The sequence below is a fragment of the Gracilinanus agilis genome, chromosome 4 (genome assembly GCF_016433145.1).
Source record: "Gracilinanus agilis isolate LMUSP501 chromosome 4, AgileGrace, whole genome shotgun sequence".
NCBI lineage: Eukaryota > Metazoa > Chordata > Mammalia > Didelphimorphia > Didelphidae > Gracilinanus > Gracilinanus agilis.
In genome coordinates, this window is record NC_058133.1 from 202806707 (window position 1) to 202827429 (window position 20723).

A 20723-nucleotide genomic window follows, 5' to 3' on the forward strand; every position below is an offset into this window, starting at 1 on the left:
AATACACCGAAGTACAAGGGTTTAAAAAAAATAAATAAATAAAATAAAATAAAATAAAAAGGTAAAATCTATATCTAAATTTAGATATTTAGATACAATCTGTGCAGTTAGATGCTATGTGAAAAATAGGGTCATGTCTATGGCCTCTTGATAGGCATGGCTAAATGAGATGGTTTGCATACATTTCAATTATCTTTTTTTTTAAATAAGACTTTAATATGATAGTTACCATAAATATTAAAGAATGAAATAGTCTTAAAAAACAGTTTTTTGTTTTTTGTTTTTTGTTTTTTGTTTTTTTTTATCCTGGGACTCCATTCTAGGAGCATAGGGCCACAACCAGTAGGCAATGGGTCGCTCAGGCCTGGCTCTCAATCCACTGAGCCACCCAGCTGCAGCTTGGGTGCCAGGCCTAGAGACTGGAGGTCCTAGGTTCAAGTCCGGCCTCGGACACTTCCAGCTGTGTGAACTTGGGCAAGTCACTTGACCCCTAATGCTCACCCTTACCACTCCTGGGCTAAGGACGGTCCCTAGCCCGGATGAAAAAGGAGGAGGGTTGGGTGTGGGGCTAGCAACCCCACCCTGTAAAAACTACATCTGCTAAAGAAACTGCAACCTAAAGTAGGGGCAGCTGGGCTAGCTCAGTGGATTGAGAGCCAGGCCTAGAGACGAAAGGTCCTAGGTTCAAGTCTGGGCTCAGACACTTCCCAGCTGGGTGACCCTGAGCGACCCATTGCCTACTGGTTGTGGCCCTATGCTCCTAGAATGGAGTCCCAGGATAAAAAACAGTACCTGAGCACAATTTGACCTACTTCTCAATAACCCTTTTCTGGTTTTCTCCACATTGAAAGCTACATGTATGATATCACATATAGTAAATACTTTAGTGTTGAGAGGATTTGAAGCAAAAAGAGATGAGAATGGAGTGTTCTCAGGAATATACTGGTAACTTTAACAACCAGCTCTTCAGGGGGGAAATACACATGACACACTTTAATCTGCATTATTATCATTCTCTCCATTAATGAGCAATTCAATAAATCAAGTCCTCATCTGTACATGTGCCAATTTCTAAGATGCAAATGCTCACAATGAAAATTAAACAGTCAGCTCCAGCACATCCCTGGGTACACTAAACTTTTTAAAAATTACATTCATTGTAGTCTTAGAATTCTAGGTGCTGTTCTATTTGAGGCTCATTTATTCCACGAGCTATAAGAGAAATGCATTTGTAATACTAATGGTTATTTTATCTGATACATTAGCTGCAGATTATTTTTTCTTTAATCCAGAAATACACCCGGGCTCGTGGTTTCATGATTTAGCTGAGTCACAGACAGTCTCTTAGTGTCCCAGAAACAGTGGGAGAGCCTCCAAGTCATTTTGCATTGACTGGTCAGTGCCTCGTTTCAAATAACTTAATATAGAAAACTTCATTAGAGTAAGCATTTGCTGCCCTCTAAAGATGAGATACAACCCTAAACTTTAGCCCCTAATAGCATAACTCCTGCCTTAGTATATTTGGGATACAAACAGTGTTTGCCTATAAGATGGAAAGTCTCTTGATGTACACAAAGACAAAGCTATCTTAGATGCACCTGATTTGAGATTATTTGGAAGTGGCTGAAGTTTAACTCTAAAGCCTCTCCAAAAAGAATCGCTTAATTAGTTTGAGGTGAGGACTAATTTAGGTCAGAGAGAGCTCATTGCCTTTAATAAGCATACCCAACAGCTTTCCTACAAAGCAGCTTCTTTGCCTTGGTGCTTTTCACAGTGTCCTATCCCCCTGGTGCAGATGGGAAAGGGGGTTATAACCTGTGAGAAAACGTTACTGAATTTCACTAACAGAGGAGAAAGCCCAGGTGTCTCAGGGGTTATGGGGAAGCTATGGGAATGTTGAATTTAGAAAAACCAGAGGTGATGTGGATTGGATACGTTAAGGGCAGACCTCCTAGTAGAGTGGATCATTCCAAATCAGTTGATCCCAACCTACCCACTGTAGGAATTGTGATTCTATTCTGGTTCAGATGTTGGCAGTACAAAATTAGGGTATGTGAGCAGCTTAAGTGTGTGGGCTTTATTTTAGGAATCCCAAGAGAAATAAGCATTAATGATCAGTTAATTGGCTTTTTGTAAATAGCTTTAGCTGGAGTCTAAGACTGAAATTTAACTGGAGAAAAGGGACCAGAAATCTACCTGAGCAGAACCTTGTGTAAATATGATTCCATGATGTTGTCTATCTGTACCTTCAAGAACCACCTGTATGACATTACGGGAAGAGCAGTTCATTTGAAACCTGAAGACAAGTTCAAATCCAAGCCCAGATACTGTCTAGAAAATTGTTTTCCCTCTTGGGGCCTCAGTTTCTTCATCTATAAAATGATAGGGTTGTGCCTACTAGATTTTTGAAGTCCAGTTCTGTCATTCTTAGATTCTACTTGTCTGCTTTTTTCAGGGTGTCACCTGTCTCAACTACCAAGTCAAAATGCATTGATATAGGGAATTGGAAGCTCCTAAGGCTCTGTTCACATTTCTGTGCAATCAATCAGATTCCTTCTGAAGGAGATTAAAATTCACTATGAATAGGGCTAGAGAGTACTCTGTTCTTCAACCTTGTTAGGACATTTATTATATTTCCCAGTTGAAGTTATACTGAGGACTTGTAAAATGCAAGAACCACTTAGCCTTTTGGTTCTTCATGGCTCAGGAGCTGGTGACCAGGAACTCTCTTTATCCTTATTTTTTGAAACCCTTCTGTCTTGGAATCAATATTGTGTATTGGTTCCAAGACAGGAGAGCAATAAGGGAGAGGCAAAGGGCAAGGACACAGCTAGGATGTGTCTGAGTCCAGATTTGAACCCAGGACCTCCCATCTCTAGGCCTGGCTCTCAATCACTGAGCCACCCAGCTGCCTGCTGTTTATCCTTATTAAAGGACATTTACTCTAGTGTTTCCCAGCTAAGACTATACCAGGGACCAGTGAAGTATAAAATATTCCTCCCAAGGACCACTCAGCCTAAGCATCCTGATTCTCCATGGTTTGGAAGCTAGAGATCTCAAGAGATGCATTGAAAAAAGCTATCCACCACCATAGAACAAATTTGCTGAATCTAAATCTAGATTGAATTTTTTTCTTACATAAGTGATATGTGTCTTCTTTCATAGCATGAGGAACATGGAAATATGGGTTGCATGAATAGCACATGTATAACCTATATCATATTACCTGCCATCTCAGGAAGAGGAGAGAGGAAGGAGAAAAGGGAGGTAGTAAATGTGGATTGCAGAATGTCAAAAAAACAATTAAAAATTATATCTACATGTAATTGAAGAAAATAAAATAATGAAAAACAAAACAAAAAGAAAAGAATGGATGATAGATGATCCTGGCACAAAATTCCAAATTAGAAACTGGAGATATAATTAAATAGAAGATGGAACCAAACACTATGAAGAAATATTATAGAAGTCTAGAGATGCACGACACAAATTCAGAAGAAGAGAGTAACTCCACAATAACTCCAAGTATACCCTCAGGAAAAAGAATGACTTGGCTTTGAAGTACAAGAGTTCTTCAAGTACAAGTACAAGTACTACAAGAATACCTGGGAAAAATTAAGCAAAAAATAAGCATGAAATTATACATGAACTAAGAGCTCTGGAAGAAATGGAGGAAGAATAAATGGCATAGAACAGAAGGTAGAAAACTTTGCCCAAATAATGAACTCTCTCAAATCAGAATGGACCAAGCAGGATTCAGAATACCTCCAAGAGGCAACAAGAAATTTTTAGAACAAAATAAAAAAAATAAATGAATAAAATAAAATATGCAATATCCACTATCAAAAAGAACCAACTTGGAAAATCAATTGAGAAATAATTTAAGAATAATCAAGTCTATGATTTAGATGTAAAGGGTGATACCATAAGCAAATGAAAGGAACATGGAATAGGTTAGCTGTCATACCTATGGCTAAGGGAAGATTTTATGACCAAGCAAGGGAGAAAGAACTTTATGAGATGTAAAGTGGATAATTTTGATTATATTAAGCTTAAAGGGCACTTCATCTCACTTGCCTGAGTTTTCTCATCTGTCAAATGAGCCAGAGGAGGAAATGCCAAACCACACCAATATCTCTGTCAAGAAAACCACGAATGGAATCATGAAAAGTTGGATGTGACTGAACTGACTGAACAACAACAAAATGGTTAAAAGCTTAAACAAGGAAAACTACATTATATTTAAAGACGTGAGGCTCAGTGACTAGTATCTAGTCATACACTAATATCTGTCAAAGGCAGAACTTAAACCTACCTCCTTCCTTCTTTCCTTCCCTCCTTCTTTCCTTCCCTCCTTCCTTCCTTCCTTCCTTCCTTCCTTCCTTCCTTCCTTCCTTCCTTCCTTCCTTCCTTCTCTCCTTCTCCATGGTTATGTGATTCTTGTTGTGTGCCTCCCCTCTTTCCTCCCCTACTCCCAGAGTTGACAAGCAATTCCACTGAAACCCACCTCTTTCTAAATGGTACTCTATGCAATTTGCAACCCTACCTCTCATGATAAATATGATATCAAAATGTAGTAAATAGAATGGAAAGGGGAAACTAGAAAGGTAAAGCTTTTAAAAAATAGACTTTTGTGGCATCTTGATTTTCAGAAAAGATAAAATAGATAAGTTTAATTATATGAAATTGAAAGGCTTTTACATTCCATTTACAAAATAAATATAATTAGGCTAAGAAGGAAAGGGGTCATTGGGGAATAATCTTGGTATCAAATATCTCCAATAAGATTGTTATAGCCAAGCTAGATAGGCAAAAGTGGTTTGCCCCACATTCAGCAAATTGGCAAACATAACAAAATATGAAAAAAGTAAATGGTGGAGTCAGTGGTAGAAAGACTGGCATACTAATGCCCTGTTAGCCCAGCAGTGAATTAATCCAATTATTCTATAAAACAATTTGCAATTATGTGAAGATTGTGACTAAAATGTGGATGCTCTTTAGTTTGCATATTCCACTGTTGGGCATATTTCAAGGAGATAGATGGTAAAAGGAAGGCAAATATATATCTAAAAATACACTTATATTAGCATTTTATGCTTCTGAAAGCTTTTTACATACATTCTTATTTGATCCTCTCCACAAACATCTGAGATAGATTGTGGAAAATCCTTATCCCTCTTTGCACAAGAAGAAACCAAGATTCAGACTATCCCAACATCACACAATTAGTAATGGAACAAGCCATGACTTGAACACAGAACCTCTGACCTCAAATCTTAAATTCTTTCAAATCCACTGTGATCCCAGACACAAAGCCTATTTTCACTGCTGACCACTGACTAAGCATAGTTGGCTTCATGGGCAGGTTCACTCCTGACCTTCAGCATCACAGACAGACCAACATGGCTCCATAATGAATCCTGCTTCCCTGAGATCATGCAAGGCAGGATTTGAACTCAGATCTTGAGTCCAAATTTGTTTCCAAAGAAGAGATGAAAAAAACTGCATCTTAGTTCCTCCTTTTCACAGATAAGGAAATTTTAATATAGAGCCAGATATAGCTAATATATGACTACTTTGCTGAACTATTGGGGAGTTTTTTCCTTATGTTTTTAAAATTTTTTCTTCATAAGGGATGGCTTTCTAAATAGGAAGTAGAATGAGGTGAAGAGGGATATATTTAGAAATAAAAGGAACCTAAGAGCAAAATATATAGTAAAAATTGCAGTTAAAAAAACCTTCATATCCTTTGTTACTCATCATTCAGTCACATCCAGCTCTGTGCGACCTCATGGGCCGGGGCATACCAGCTCCTTTTTTCCTCCACTGTCTCCTGAAGTCTGTCCAAGCTCATGTTTTTGCTTCCATGCTCATCTTCCGCCGTCCCTTTCTCCTTTTGCCCTCAGTCTTTCCCAACATCATATCCTTTAGCACTCATCTATGGATGGCTTTCTCCTAAAGCTTCCCTTTATCTTAGATGATTATTAGATAATTATCTTAGATAATCTAAGAATCCCTTAGTAATAAAGGGATTATGCTGACTTCCCCCCCAAAGTTCATTCCCCCTATTCTGTATGTATCTTGTATGACCTGTACCTCTTCAGTCTGCATGTTGGGGCCTCCATTGGAATATAAACTCCTTGAGAGCACAATTTCATTCTTTGTGTTTGTACACCTTTGTGTTTGCCTAGCACATGCTTGGTGTAAGTTATTAATAAGTAAATGCTTGTTAATTGACTGACTCATTCATTTGTTAGGGTCACAAATGAGACTTAAACCTTGGCTATATCTAACAAGAAACTTTTTTTTTCCCCATGTAACATAGAATAAAGTAAGACCTTTCTTTTGGCCGTTGTGGCGAATATAATACAGAATTATTTTAAGGCATTACAGAATTCATCATTTTTTTTCCTCAGTGAAGCTAATTGTATAGGTTATCATAATGTGGGTTTTTTTTAGTTTTAAAAAGGAATTCTAATTCTCTAAGAGTCTGGGAAGCATTGGCATAATTATTGGTACAGTAGGACCTTGTTTTATGAGAACTCAACACATGAGAATTCAGGTAGGTAAAATGAAGGCCTACTGAGGATTCAGCAACTAGCAATTAAAAAATGAAGGCATAAAAATACATAAAAGAAAAATGTTTAATTAGATACTAAATCTGCACCATTTCCTTAAGAGGCATAAAGCCTGGCAGCTGTTTGCCCAGTTACACTCATACCCACTCTGAGAAGCCTTAGCATGAATCATCACATTGTTTTGTGCCAAACATTAGCTCCCACATCAGTCTTTCAAAAAAAACTTATTTTAAGACAGAACAACAAGAACTAAACAATGGGTATAGTGACTTACCCAGGGTCACACCGCTAGGAAATTTCTGGTCCAGATTTGAACCTAGGCCTGGTACTCTATCCACTGTGTACCACTTACCTAGGAGTCGCATCAATCTTTGTCCAGATTTCTCACTTGTACCAAGTTGTGTCCACATCAGAACAGTGCTTCTCTTTATTCCATTAACCCTATTTAATTATTAATAACAGTCCCAAAGTACAAGAGTCGTGATGCTAGTATGTTTGTATAAGAAATACTTATTAAATAATGAGGTTCCCAGACTGAATTGCTTGACATCTCCAGGAGGGGTGAAGGAAGAAGGGAAGAAAACGTCATGAATCTTATAATTTTGAAAAACTTATGTGGAAATTTGTTATTAAAATAAAATAAGGAAAGAAAAAAGTTAAATAAATAATAGGGTTCCCTATTATGCGTGATTTTCAACTTAGGCAAAGGATCTTAGAACGTACTACTGCATAAAATGAGGTCCTACTGTCATTATTACTAATTCCCTGCTAGTCTCAGAGAGGAGAGAAGACAGTAAAGCAGGTCGTTTAGAGAGGAGCAGGGCCACCATCGGTGCCAGAGTGAGAGCAGGCAGGAGGCCTGCAGGTGGGGGTTCCCCTGGGGTGGAAGAGCAGTCCCCACCTTCCCGCCCCCCCCTACCCCCCCGGGGAGTGTCTACATTAGCAGGAGGGTTTCTTCAGGTACCACTGAAGGCTCATGGTGTGACTTGCTGTTTCTCTCTCCATCCCACCTTGCATTCTCTTTCCAGACCAATCTCTAAACAGAATGGCTGAGCAAAGGTCAAGCTACAACATGATGGAAGATCACACTGGGAATCAGCAGATCCATTCTGGAGAACCGTTCCAGATAGGAGGAGAGAGGAAAGACCTAGCTTCTCAAGGCGGCTATACTCTGCTGCAGGACAATGAGGATGACTCCGGGCATGGTTTGAAAGGTCAGTAAATGAGAAAGCAGATCTCTGTGACCTCGTGGCACAAATTATCTGTCTTTTTCTTTGCTCTTCTAATCACCAAAGCTTTCAGCCTGGCTTCCCCGACCCTCCAGTTTTCCACACTTTTTTTAAGTTAAAAAAAAATTTTTTTTTTCTGTTAATAAGCATTGACTTTCTTTGCTTTTTACTTATTCTTCCTCAACCACCCACCACCATCACCAAAAAAGAAAAACAAAACCCTTGTAATAATAAATATACATACTGCTTTTCCTCTTCAAACCCATCGTATTGGTGATGGTAACAAAAAAGGAAAATGTCAAATGCTGTGGGAAAACAGGGACATTAACCTACTATTGATGGAGCTGTGGATTAATTAGTTCGGCCATTCTGGAAGGCAGGATGGACCTCTGCCCCACACATGTTCATATTCCTTGACCTGGTGATACCACTACTAGGCCTACAGCCCACAGAAATTAAAGAAAGAGGGAAAAGATCCATATGTACAAAAATATTTATAGCAGCTCTTTCTGAAGTGGCAAAGAACTGGAAGCTGAGAAGAGTGATCATTAAATGGGGGGAATGGCTGCATCAGTTATGATATACAGTATGCATGTAATAAAATACCACTGTGCCATAAGAAGTGACGAAGGAGATGGTTTCGGAGAAATCTGAGGAGAGCCATCTAAACTGATTCAAAGTGAGATGAATAGAAGGAGGAGAGTAATTTATACTATAATATCAATTTGATTTTTAAAAAGAAACTTGTGTTTCATCGCTGCCAATTGTAAGGATAGTAAAACCTCAGTAGTTTAAATTAATAATTCTGATCTGGGTCTAAGGCTTGCTTTTGTGAAAGAGAGACAGAGAGATAGAGAGAGAGGAGTGGGACTTGAAAAGAATAGATAGAGTTCCAGGCCTACAGTTGGAAAGACATGCTTTTAAATCTGGCCTTGGACACTTCCTAGCTATGAGGCCATGAGCGAGTCATTTAACCCCTATCACCTAGCTCTTACCACTCTTCTGTCTTAGAGATGTTACTAAGACAGAAAGTAAGGATTTTAAAAAAAAGATATCTATTTAACCCAGGTAGGAAAATAAGTTATCCTCATCGCCTTACATTCAAAAAACATTTATTGAATAACTGCTGTATGCAAAGCATTCTGCCGGTCCCTGCTGAGGGCAGTTTTCATTACTGGCATGTAAATTAATTTGAAACAACCTGTAATTTTATTGATATAGGAAGTTCTAAAAGTTGCACCTAATTTGCAACTCAATCCTAGAACGCTGTCTGAGGCACTAAGAGATTGACCTGCCTAAATTTAAGTGGCCAGAATTATGACAATCTGTCAGTCAACAAGCATTTTATTAAGTCCAGGTGTTGATGATTCTAGGAGTAAGACTAAAACAATCTGTACTCACGTTCTAATGGCAAACACAGGACTTGACCAGAGATTTTCCTGCCTCCAAGGCCTCCTCTCTCCTACAGCCTAATAGGCCTCCAGTATGTAAAATAACCTGTGCTAATTACAAATATTTATTATATCATGTGGCCAGAGTAGAGAGATGCCCTTGAAGTCAGAAAGATCTTGGTTCAAGTCCCACCTCAGACACTAATTATGTGACATAATTTTCCTATTTGCAAACTAAGGATAACTATAGTACCAACCTCACAGGGTTGTTGAGAGCTCAATGTGATAAATGCTTTGCAAATTTAAAAGTGCTATTTGTATTTGTCATTAATTATTCTTTTTTAAAAACTTACTTTCTATGTATTTTATATAAATGATCAATTTTCTCCCCTTTTCTCCAACTCTAAGACAGAAGTGGGTAGGGCTAGGCAATTAGGGTTAAGTGACTATTCCAGTAAAGAAGCATCTTCAGTCACATTTGAACCCAGAACCTCTAGACTTCCAAGCCTGGTACTCTATCCACTGTGCTACCTAGCTGCCCTATTAATATTAATATTCCTTAAAGTGGTGTCTATTAGGCCCCCATCTGGCCTCTTCTGTATGTATTTGAAATTGTAAAAAGTGCTCCCCTAGAAACTTACCCATTGGCTCTTGCTTCTTCCTCTGCTAATTAGTTTTAGCACCCTCCAAGGCTTTCTTCCATATAAATCCCAAAGGGTCAGAGATGGGTTGTAATTTAGATCCTTCATTATTTTAGTCTGGCCTTCTATCCCTCCCCAATTTAGCAATTTCAGATGAGTGAGGTTTTACTTCACTTGGTTGTCTAACAGTGAAGCAAACACTTTGGTACGTCCTGCCACCCCCAACTCCCTCCTCACAGACCCAACCTAGACTTCCTTCCCAGTTGGCCCAAGAGAATTGATTTCTGCTCCACAGAACTGATTTCACTGAAAAGGCAGCTTATACACCCCTGATCCTTCTCAGGATTCAGTTTCTTGTATCCTTACAATAGCGTACAATAAAAAAAACTTACAATAAAAAAAAAGTTTCCCCAATAATAAATCCTATATATATACATATATATGTTTTTTTCAGTAGGAAATAAGGGGAACCAGCTTTTTTTGTGCTATTTTATTGAATGGGCTACTGTAGATAATTGCAGATGGTAATTAAGGCCCAAGAAAAGAATGAGGGGGTAATAGGCTGGAAATTAAGCAGTCTTTTCTGTACTTATTCAAATAAGGCTTCCTGGAAGAAACAAAATTTACTGGGACAGCCAGTCATGCCTTGAACCTGTTAGTAACTTGTTCTCTTCTTAATGGGAGCAGACATTCTGAAAGGGGAGAAAAATAAAATCTACTTATTAGGGCTTTCAGTCAAAACAAAAACAGAAAACAAAAAAAAAAATCCTTTGCACCAGCTTGATCAGAGAAGGCTGCCAGTGGGAGCTAGGAAGTAAGATGAGCTTTAATAAAGAAAATGGTACCTTTGAAGGACATACAGGCTGAAGTAGACTGATCTTAGAGGATTTCTCTCAAAGAGTTCAGGGCCCACCTTCATCTGTCTTCCACAGGAAAGACCAACCAGAGCTCCTAGGAATTCTTTTACTCACATGGATTTCTCATTTGCCCCAGGTTGTATTTATTTACTGCTAGGATAAAGGCTGCTAAATCTTTGCTGTGCATGGGAGGAAACAGATCATTTATGTAAAATACACAGAGCATATAAAATACATAAAAATACATAGTCTCACAGGACCATTTTTTTTTCTTGAATTTTTCTGGTTGAGGGGTGGGTTGGAGAGGCAAGGGGGATCCCAGGCCCAGATAGACTTTAATGAGAAATGCCACCTAGGGTCAGTCCAGTGGCCGATCTGTCCTTAGCAAAAACAAAAAGAGATTTTTATGGGAGAATCGGGTTATCCTCCAGAATGCCAGCTCCAAAGCATTAGGAATGGGCCAACTTCTATTCCACTCTTTTCTTATTCATAAGGATGGCTCAGGGGGCATCTTGGTATGGGTTCATGGTTTTGCTTCCATTGCCAGCTTCCCACAGTTGCCTCCACCTGTCAGGTGACAATGCTGAAACCTCCCTAGAGGGGGACCCTCTTACAGCCAGGTCTGGAGGACAAGAGATTTAGACCCATAACAAAAGGAATTCTGCTGAATAGGCATTTAATAAATTTTTATGAATTGATTGAATAACAAGTATTCTTATAGCCAGGTAGAAGTTGTAGTGCCCTATATTTTTTTTAAATGCCATACTAGTACTCACTTAAAAAGCATTTAACATTTGGAGAGTACAGTTCTCATTATTTCTTTTCTTTTCTTTTTTAAGCCCTTACCTTCCATCCTAGAATCAATACTATGTATTGTTTTCAAGGCAAAAGAAGAGTGGTAAGGACTAGGCAATGGGGGTTAAGTGACTTGCCCGGGGTCACACAGCTAGGAAGTGTCTGAGGTCAGATTTGAATCCAAGACCTCCCATCTCCAGGCCTGGCTCTCAATCCATTGAGCTATGCAGCTGCCCTTTTATTATTTCTTAAATGATATCTGAAAAATGAATGTTTTCAGATGACTTAATTTTTTTTCAATGATTAGAACATAAAATTCCTCAATCTCAAAATCATAAAATCCTTCAAACAAGTTGTTCATTCCCGTAGATAGGAATAAGTTATTTTTTACATCTGGGGAAGCCTGTCCAGGGATTAGCAAAATGTTCTTGAGTCAGTAGTTTTTGATTAATGATGGAAGATAATATCATTTTGGGAAAATAACAGGAAAAAATCCTATTTAAAAGCAGGAAAGAAAAAAACCAATCCACTTTATCAAGTGGGTATGGTAGCACACACCTGCAATCCCTGCAAGCAGGGGACACTGAGGCTGGTAGATCAGTTGAGTTCTGGAGTTCTGAACTAAAACACAACCAAAGCCATGGGCCTTCATACTCTATTGGGCCCCAATACAGGGAGTATCACCACAGGGCCTAGGGAGGAAAGAATAACCCAGGGCAGAAAAAGAGCAGGCAAAGCTAACATGCCCATCAGCAGTGAAATCCCCTCATGAGTGCCCCCTGCCCTTCCATCTTGAGTAAAATAGGGAAACTCCACCCCTAAAAAAAACCCAAAATTTTTTTAATTAAAAAAAATAGGAAAACCCAATCTCAAAAAAATTAAATAAAAAGCATCAATAAAATGTGAGACATGAGACTTGTATGTTTAAAACATATATATATATATGTATATATCAGAATTTAACCAATATAGCATATAAGTATATCACTAGGACAAGCCCAGGGCAAAACAAGGAAGTTAGTGAGTTTTGTCCTGTGCACCCCAGAACGTACCAGACATAATTCTTATTGTATGGTCTTGGTCAGACTGGCTTTAGATTTAACTCATTCAGTTAATTAATTCTCCTGAAGCTTTAGTAAAGCAATAAGATATCATGTCACTTTTCCCAAGATACATCCTTAATAAAAATTCTTTAGTTTGCTTTCTAATTAGGAAGATAGGTCTAAGAATGAGGGACAAGTAGAGAGGAGCTCCTCTGGGAAGGAGGGATTGCTGTGTCCTTGCAGTCATACTACTTGCTTTCTGTAGGAGTGAGGCTATGACTATGTCCCTGGTCTTAGTGGACTTCCTCTCCCTGTGGCAGCTGGGGCTCACTTCTCCCCTTGTCCCTTGCCATAGTGGCCCTTCCCCACCTCCAGACAACCAGTACTCTGCTGCTTCCTAGGACCATCAAGACAGTGTCACCATTTTAACTCCCTCCTTTTGAAGCCCTGAATCTGAGAACCCAATACAAACTAATGCTTTAGTGTGGGAGTTCTTATCTGGGTGTATACAGATCCCTAAGGGAGGGGTCCTTGGATAGATTTCAGAGGAGACATACACTTGAATGGAAAAAGAATTATATTTTTATTTTCATTATCCTCTAATTGAAATTTAACATTTCCTTTGATTATGAATTTAAAAAAAAAAAAACATTTTGAGAAGAGGTTGTCCCTAGGCTAAAAGGGTCTATGCTGGAGAAAAAATTGGTTTAGTGATTGTGTTAATGAGTTAATGTTACCTCTCCAGGTAAGATGAATGAATTTTAAATGAATTTTAAATGATCCTCTTGCCTCTACAATAGTAGAATTCTCAGTACAAAAGAATATGGTGAGAATTTATTTTAGCCACATGTGCAAATAGAGAGAGATTCTTGGACAGAAGTGACAAATCTACTTCTTGTTGTGTTGGGGCAAATCTTTTAATCAGAGGATGTTTTATAAGGTTTCTTGAAAACTGCTCTAGCAGGTATCTAGGATGTAATAATAATTATATTAGTTTACATTTTTTGTCCATGGTTTTGTTCATTTGTAGTCCAAAGAAAAGGGACATATCCTAAAATAACATAGTAAGAAAGTTAGCAATAGAATATTTCCATAAAAGAACCACAAATACTGTTACGATTAAAAATGATAAAGACATATAGTATAAGAGAAATTATATTTTAATAGCCATGGCCTTGTTGGTGAATATCTATGACCGTGCTTGACTACCTTTAAATTTACCGCTGGTGCCCATCCTCTTTCTCTCCTACGCCAGCCAGCTAACCAGGAAACCCAAGAGCTGTCTCAACTCCGCCCTCCAAATTTTAAGCTCCCCATACATGGGGGCGTCTGACGTCCCCACGCCCAAAACCGGAAACCCATTGGAATCATGGGAAATGTAGTCTCAAAGCCCCCACATATCCATAGGGAGTCTGCTAGACACTTCCAAATAGCACTTCCCTGAATTCAAAACAAACATTTCCCCCTGAGATCGGGCAAAAAAAAAGGTTGACTCTTTTTCTTCGCTGGATCTGTAAACATAGACAACTTCTAAATTTCAGGAATTTGGGGGATAAAAGAAATAGATGAACAAATGGATAAAACTAGTCGCATTGACAAAAAACCAATTTGGGTGCAGTCCCCTATTGGCATAGTAGTGTACATTCAAAACAAATGCATTTAACTCATTCAACTCCCCATAGTTCAAATCAACTGCACCCAAAGTTCAATTTTGATCTTCATGGTCCAGTGAAGGGTCTTTAGGCATCTTTTTGTGCCTCCACCAAACAGGTTCATCGTTGTCTGGATTCTGGGGAGATGGCAAGATCCTTATCCTGAAATTATTCTCAAAAGAATTTAAACTTTACATTATAGATTATAAAACATACATTTCCTTCTAAGAATTATACAGTACACACACACACACACACACACACACACACACACACACACACACACACACACACACGATAATCTCAGAGGAGGAAGGCATTCATTAATGGTACTAGAAAGGGCTTCTTACAGAAAATAGGTTTTAGTTGAAACTTGAAGGAAACATTAGGGATCCCCAGGGTCACCAATGAATTCTTCTCTTCCTTTATTACCTTCATATAGCACTTGGCAAAGAATTTTCTCATGATGGTATTTCTTATCCATGAAGATTTTGGCAGTTTCACAGGCCCATTTCTGCCATTGTGTAGGCAATTCCCCCTTCCCCAAAACACACACTCACTCTCTCTCTCTCTCTCTTTCTCTCTCCTTCCCTCCCTCCCTCCTTTCCTTTCTCCNTTTCCACAGTTCCTTTTACAAATATTCTCTTTCCACATTCTAGGTCCTCAGGTTTGGATCTATGACATTGATAATGACAACCATTTATATAAGGATACTCTATATGTGTTCTGGAACCCTTTAGCCCCTTTTCAGAATAATATTTTTAAATGCGTAAAATAAAATTAATTTTAAATAAAATACAGTATTTAAATAAATTAAATAATTTAACTTTAATTTAACTTTGTTTTATAATTAATTTATAATTTAAATGAATATAAATTATATTATTCAGATATTATATATTTACATATAAAACATAATATAAATTATAAATTAAATTAAATTGATTAAACTTTAAAATAAAAATTAATTTTAAATTATATATATTTAAAATTATTTTATCTATCTTATATACAATATGTAATATATGTCTATATTTCATATATTATAAATTTATTTAATAATTGAAATTTAAATACAATGCAATACAGATTACCAAAGAAACTAAATAGTTTGAAATATCATTATCAAAATATAAGTGCCCCAAAAGTCTTCTTTAAACTAAACAAAGTCTTTCGGGACAAACCAGTGTTTTGTTTTTTTTAAACCCTTCCTTTCCATCTTAGAATCAATACTGTGTCTTGGTTCCCAGGCAGAAGAGTGATAAGGGCTAGGCAATGGGGGTTAAGTGACTTGCCCAGGGTCACATAGCCAGGAAGTGCCTGAGGTCAGATTTGAACCCAAGACCTCCATCTCAAGGCCTGACTCACAATCTACTGAGCCACCCAGCTGCCCCACCCCCATACTTTGGTTTTTAAAAACAAGTTCACAGACCCCAAGTTAAGAGCCCCTGCTTTAGGGTTGTTTGTCAAGTACTTTAAAAGAAAGAACTGATAAATAGAAACAAGCAAGATGAGATTTTATATATGCATATCTCTTTCTGTCAAATGATTCCTTCTTTAGTGCAGACAGGGAAGGGATGGAGAAGATACTTGGGAATTTTAATGTAACAAAAAAATTAATTATTTTTAAGTGCTTTAAATATATTATCTCATGATGAGATTAAAATAGCCCCTTGAGGAGGTAGTACAGAGATTATTATTGTGATTTAGTCATTTCAGTGGTATCTGATTCTTTCTGACTCCGTTTAGTGTTTTCTTGGCAAAGATACTGAAGTGGTTTATTGTTGAGTCAGATCAGTTATGTCTGATTCTTCATGACCCCATTTGGGGTTTTCTTGGCAAAAGATAATTGGAGTGGTTTGCCATTTCCTTCTCCAGGTCATTTTACAGATGGGAAACTGAGGCAAATAGGGTTAAGTGACTTGCCCAGAGTCACACAGCTAGTAAATTTCTGAGAATTCAGGGAAATGAGTCTTCCTAACTTTCAGACTCTCTACCCACTGTGCCACCTAGCTACTTTCATATTAAAGATGAGGACATTGAGGCTCGGAAAGGTAAGTGACTGTCCCTTGGACACACTACTTGTAAGTAGAAGAGGCAGGATTCACACTCAGCTATTCCTTATGCCAAGGCTAGCGTTCTGTCTTCTGGGCCTCACCACCTCTCATCTTGTCGCTGGCTTTCAGATTCTCCCCCTTCTATACTGCTCTTTAGATAGCACCAGGAACCATTTTCTTAATGGATTCATTCATTCATTCAACAAATATTCGCCAAATAGCTAACTCTTTAATAGTAGTCCTGTGGAGGACACAATAAAATAATAACTACAGTACAATGCAATAGGATCATCAAAAGGATTTATGAACTACCTCCTGTGTGCCTCTTAGAACTATGCTAGGTATTAGAGAAATTGCCTTGTCCTCTTCCAGGAAAAATGAAAAACAAGGGGCAGTTAAATGGCTCAGATAGATAGATAGGCCTAAAGACAAAAGGTCCTGGATTCAACTATGATTGTAGCCACTTTCCAGCTTTGTGACCCTGGGCAAATCACTTAACCCCACTTGCCTAACCCTTACCTCTCTTCTAACTTGGAACTGATACTTTAGTATTTTTTTTTTCTGGACAGATACTTTTTTTTTTTAATTTTTAAAGTTTTTCCATGGTTCTATGATTCATGTTTTCTCCTTCCCCCTCCCAGAGTTGACAAGCAATTCCACTAGGTTTTATTATTATCATCATCATCATCATCATCATCATCATCATCATCATTATTATTATTATTATTATTATTATTATTACTCAAACCCATTTCCATATTATCCATTTTTGCAAAACAGAGCAATCTTTTAAAACCAAAATCCTAAATCACATACCCATAGAAACAAGTGATAAATCACATTTTCTTCTGCATTTCTACTCCCACAATTCTTTCTCTAGATGTGGATAGCATTCTTTCTATATGTCCCTCAGAACTGATACTTTAATATTGATTCTAAGACAGAGGATAAAGGCTTTTAAAAAAAATGTTTTTAAGTTCCTGCCTTCAAACTTTCCGTCTATCAGAGAATTTGTCAATCGGCTTCAGCACACTATCCTTGGATTATTCTTTCGTGTGAGGAACCAAAGGTCTTGTAGAGATGCTTGTGCTTCTGAAATAACGTAAGGTTTTATTATTTTCCTTCTTTGAATCCCACATGTGAAATGCTTACTCATATTCCATGGTGGAGAATAAACTTCCAGGACACAAAAATTGCAATAGAGGAGAAGGAATGAATAAATGAATGAATGAAAAATCATTTATTAAACATTTACTTTGTGCCAAGCCCTAGAGATGCAAATATAAGCTAGAGGGTTCCTGCCTCAGAGGATTTACATTCTAAGAGTGGAAGATAAGACACTGAGAGCAGTGTAAGGCTGCACACATGGAAGATAACACAACCAGGAGGAGCTATGTGCCTGACGGCATAGTTTAGAAATGGCTGGGAAGCTGCATGGCACAAAGTGTTTGAGTTCCTGATGGGAAGGGTTTGAGGAGGAATGGCTAGAGCATAAGGTGTCTTACTAGGAGTGAGTGTAAGCCTGTGAGTGTACTAAAGCAAACTCTATTGACTCGGTTATATTCCTGAGAGTAATGGATTGTGCTTGCAATCACAAAATATGGAGAAGCCAAGACATATTCTTATGCAGGTATTAAGAACTTGGAGTTTAAAACTATAGTGATCAGGCATCATGGAAAACACGGCAGTTAATTGGTTCTACCAAACTGCCCTTTGCTGGGAGGCAGAAAAGGGGAGAGATAATTTGTACAAGAATCACCCCTTTCAAAGAATGGATTCCAATCCCATCATTTCATCTCTGTACACCTTGAGGGTCCTCATCAGTTGGATTAGAAGACTTTTCAGTCCTTTCCAGCTCTACATATATGATACTAGGAACTCTACTATGAAGCCATGTATAATACAAGAGATAATTAACAGAGCTCTAAGGAGGTAGGATAGCATGTAGGGGTCAGAGTAATGGGCAGTGAAGATCAGCTGAAGGGTGACTAAGGTTACTGAAGTCCATATGATGATGAGACCATGATCTAAGGCATTAGGTCTCAAAATGTAGTCTGTGGACCCATGTGTATTTATGGTGAGTGGGGGGGGGGGATTTCTCAAGACCCTTTTAGAGGGTCCTCAAGGTAATTATTTTCATAATACTAGAATTTTTACCTGTTAAAGTATTCTTCCATTTCCCAAATACATCTTTGTGAAGCCAGATTTTCTTCACATTCTTCAACCAAAATAACATATTAGAACAGATTGAATGCAGAAGTAGATACAGGAATCCAATTGTTCTCTAATAAGCCAGACATTAAAGAGATTTGCAAAAACATGTAAACCAATGCCATTCTTCTCACAAATATTTTTTTGTTTTGGAAAATAATTATTTTCATTAAAATGTTATGTCAGAATTTAATGTGGGTTTATTATTATTTTTAACTGAATTAACAAATATTTGTAAATTCTATCAGTCTTATTTCTAATATGGTAACTACAAATATATACAGATGGTAAATGTTTAATTTTATTTTATTTATTTAATTTAATAAAATAAATTCTTTAATTTAATCATAACTGACTTGGGGGAGGTGAATTTTTGTATACTTGGAGAGTTAGTCTACATAATTAGCAGAATTCTCTCCATCATTTTCTTAAGTTTAAACAATCCACAAAACAATAACTCAAACCAAGATTTGTAGCATTTGATTTATGATGTGTAAAACTTAACATTTGGTTAAGCTATTTTGAGCTGCCTCCAGAACACCCCTGGATATAACTCATATAAATGAAAGCTCATTATAGGTAGCCCTCAATAATTTTCACAGGCTAAAAAAGAGATCCTAAGACTAAAAAATTTGAGAACCACTGATGGAGGATTTCAGTGAAAGGAGCAAGTAGAGAAGTATCCAGAAGAAGCAAAACTGACTCTAGGTGAAGTGAAGGGCAGAAGCAAATTAAAAGTCTAGTTGTAGTCTCCTTTCTCAGAATGCCCATGGCGCAGTGGGTTAACCCATGGAATGATGAGTACATTGGATGCAAAGGAGGAAGGAGAAGGAAAGAAAGAGCAATTTTGCCTTTATCATCTTTAGCATCAAGTAACCACGAGGGACAGCCAGTCCCAGATGTCAAGACCAAATGCCTCATGGCAGGAGACTAATCCACGGCATTAGCTTCAGGACTGATCAGTGGATGCTTAAAGCACATAATTGCATTAATGAGACAGGATGACATTATCAAGTATCTTTGTGATACCAGGTGACCTTGGTAAAGCACCTTCTCTCTATGGATCTGAATTTCCCTATTTGTTAAAAAAGGAAGTTGGTCTAGGACGGGAGTTAGCAACCATGGACCTGGAGCAGTTTTTACCCAAAATGATGAGGCTGTATGCTAAAAAACAAGCGTGCTATGAGAGATTAATTTTTTAGCTTTTAGAAATAAATAATTCGTCTAAAATTTTTATGTTCTCATATATATTCCCACATAGGTACAAACACACACACACACACACACACACACATACACACACACACACACTCAAAGTGCCCCCCACTGGAGTCCCTTGCTTAGGTCTCCCCTCCATGTTCCTTGTCCTCCTTACATGTCACCATTTCCTCTTCTCCATCCCATCCCACTCCATACCCTTGAGACTTGCTGCTACCATGCTTCCTCCTTCTGTTTGCTCTTCTCCTGTAGCTCATCCTTTCAGGATCAGGTGCTCTCTGCCTTTCCAGGGAGATCCCTCAGCACCTGACCCCCAGAGCTCCTCTATGCAGACAGAACTGCACCTCTGTGGATTAGGTAGAGATAAACTCCCCCAGGCGTGAGTGGTATATGCTGCTGCTAATGTTTCCGTTGTCTCTGTGTCTGTTTTTTTATGTGTGTTTCTTGTCTCTCCCTATCAGATGGCGAGCTTCTTAAGGGCAAGGAGTCATGTCTTCTAATTACATTGTGTCTCCCCACGGTGCCTAGTGCAGAGTTCTCTGCTCTCATTAAATTAAATTCCTCTTCTCTTTATAACTTTGACTTACATAGGGCTGGGATGCTTGTGGAGAACTAGATGAAGCTGCTGATGCTGATTCACATTGGCAGGACGGGAAACATTCAAGGGGGTGATTTGCTAACTTCAGTGACCCCCAACATAACTTGCCTTATGGTAGGGGTGAAAATAACAACAAAATATATTAATTTAGCCTCTTTCTACCAAGCATCCCAAAACACTTTTCACAGTTAATGATTCTCCATTGGAAAAAAAATATGAAGAACTCAGACTTAAAGGCTAAACAGAAACATAATACATTTCAGAAATATACCCTGTATCTGTAAAAGCTGAGAATCGCCTTCCAGGGAAAGGAACCAGCTACTCTCATTTCTTCTGCTTTATCAGGCTTCCATTACTTAAATGAGTTGATGTCTACAGTTATTTATTTGCAGTTGGCAAATTTGAACATTGGGTTTCTGTTTAGCCTTCTATTCTCAAAGCTAGTATTTTATT

The 20723-nt window shown here is 38.0% G+C and overlaps 1 protein-coding gene across 4 annotated transcripts in view; it reads left to right on the plus strand.

Moving 5' to 3' along the window:
- The first annotated feature begins 7610 nt into the window (after positions 1-7610).
- Positions 7611-20723, plus strand: part of MAPT (microtubule associated protein tau) — a 92545-nt gene continuing 79432 nt past the window's right edge. For all 4 annotated transcript variants that reach the window (XM_044676998.1, XM_044676997.1, XM_044676999.1 and 1 more), the window contains exon 1: positions 7611-7792. In XM_044676998.1, the coding sequence (XP_044532933.1) occupies positions 7624-7792 (169 nt within the window). In that variant the 5' untranslated portion in view covers positions 7611-7623. The remainder of the gene's footprint in view (positions 7793-20723) is intronic.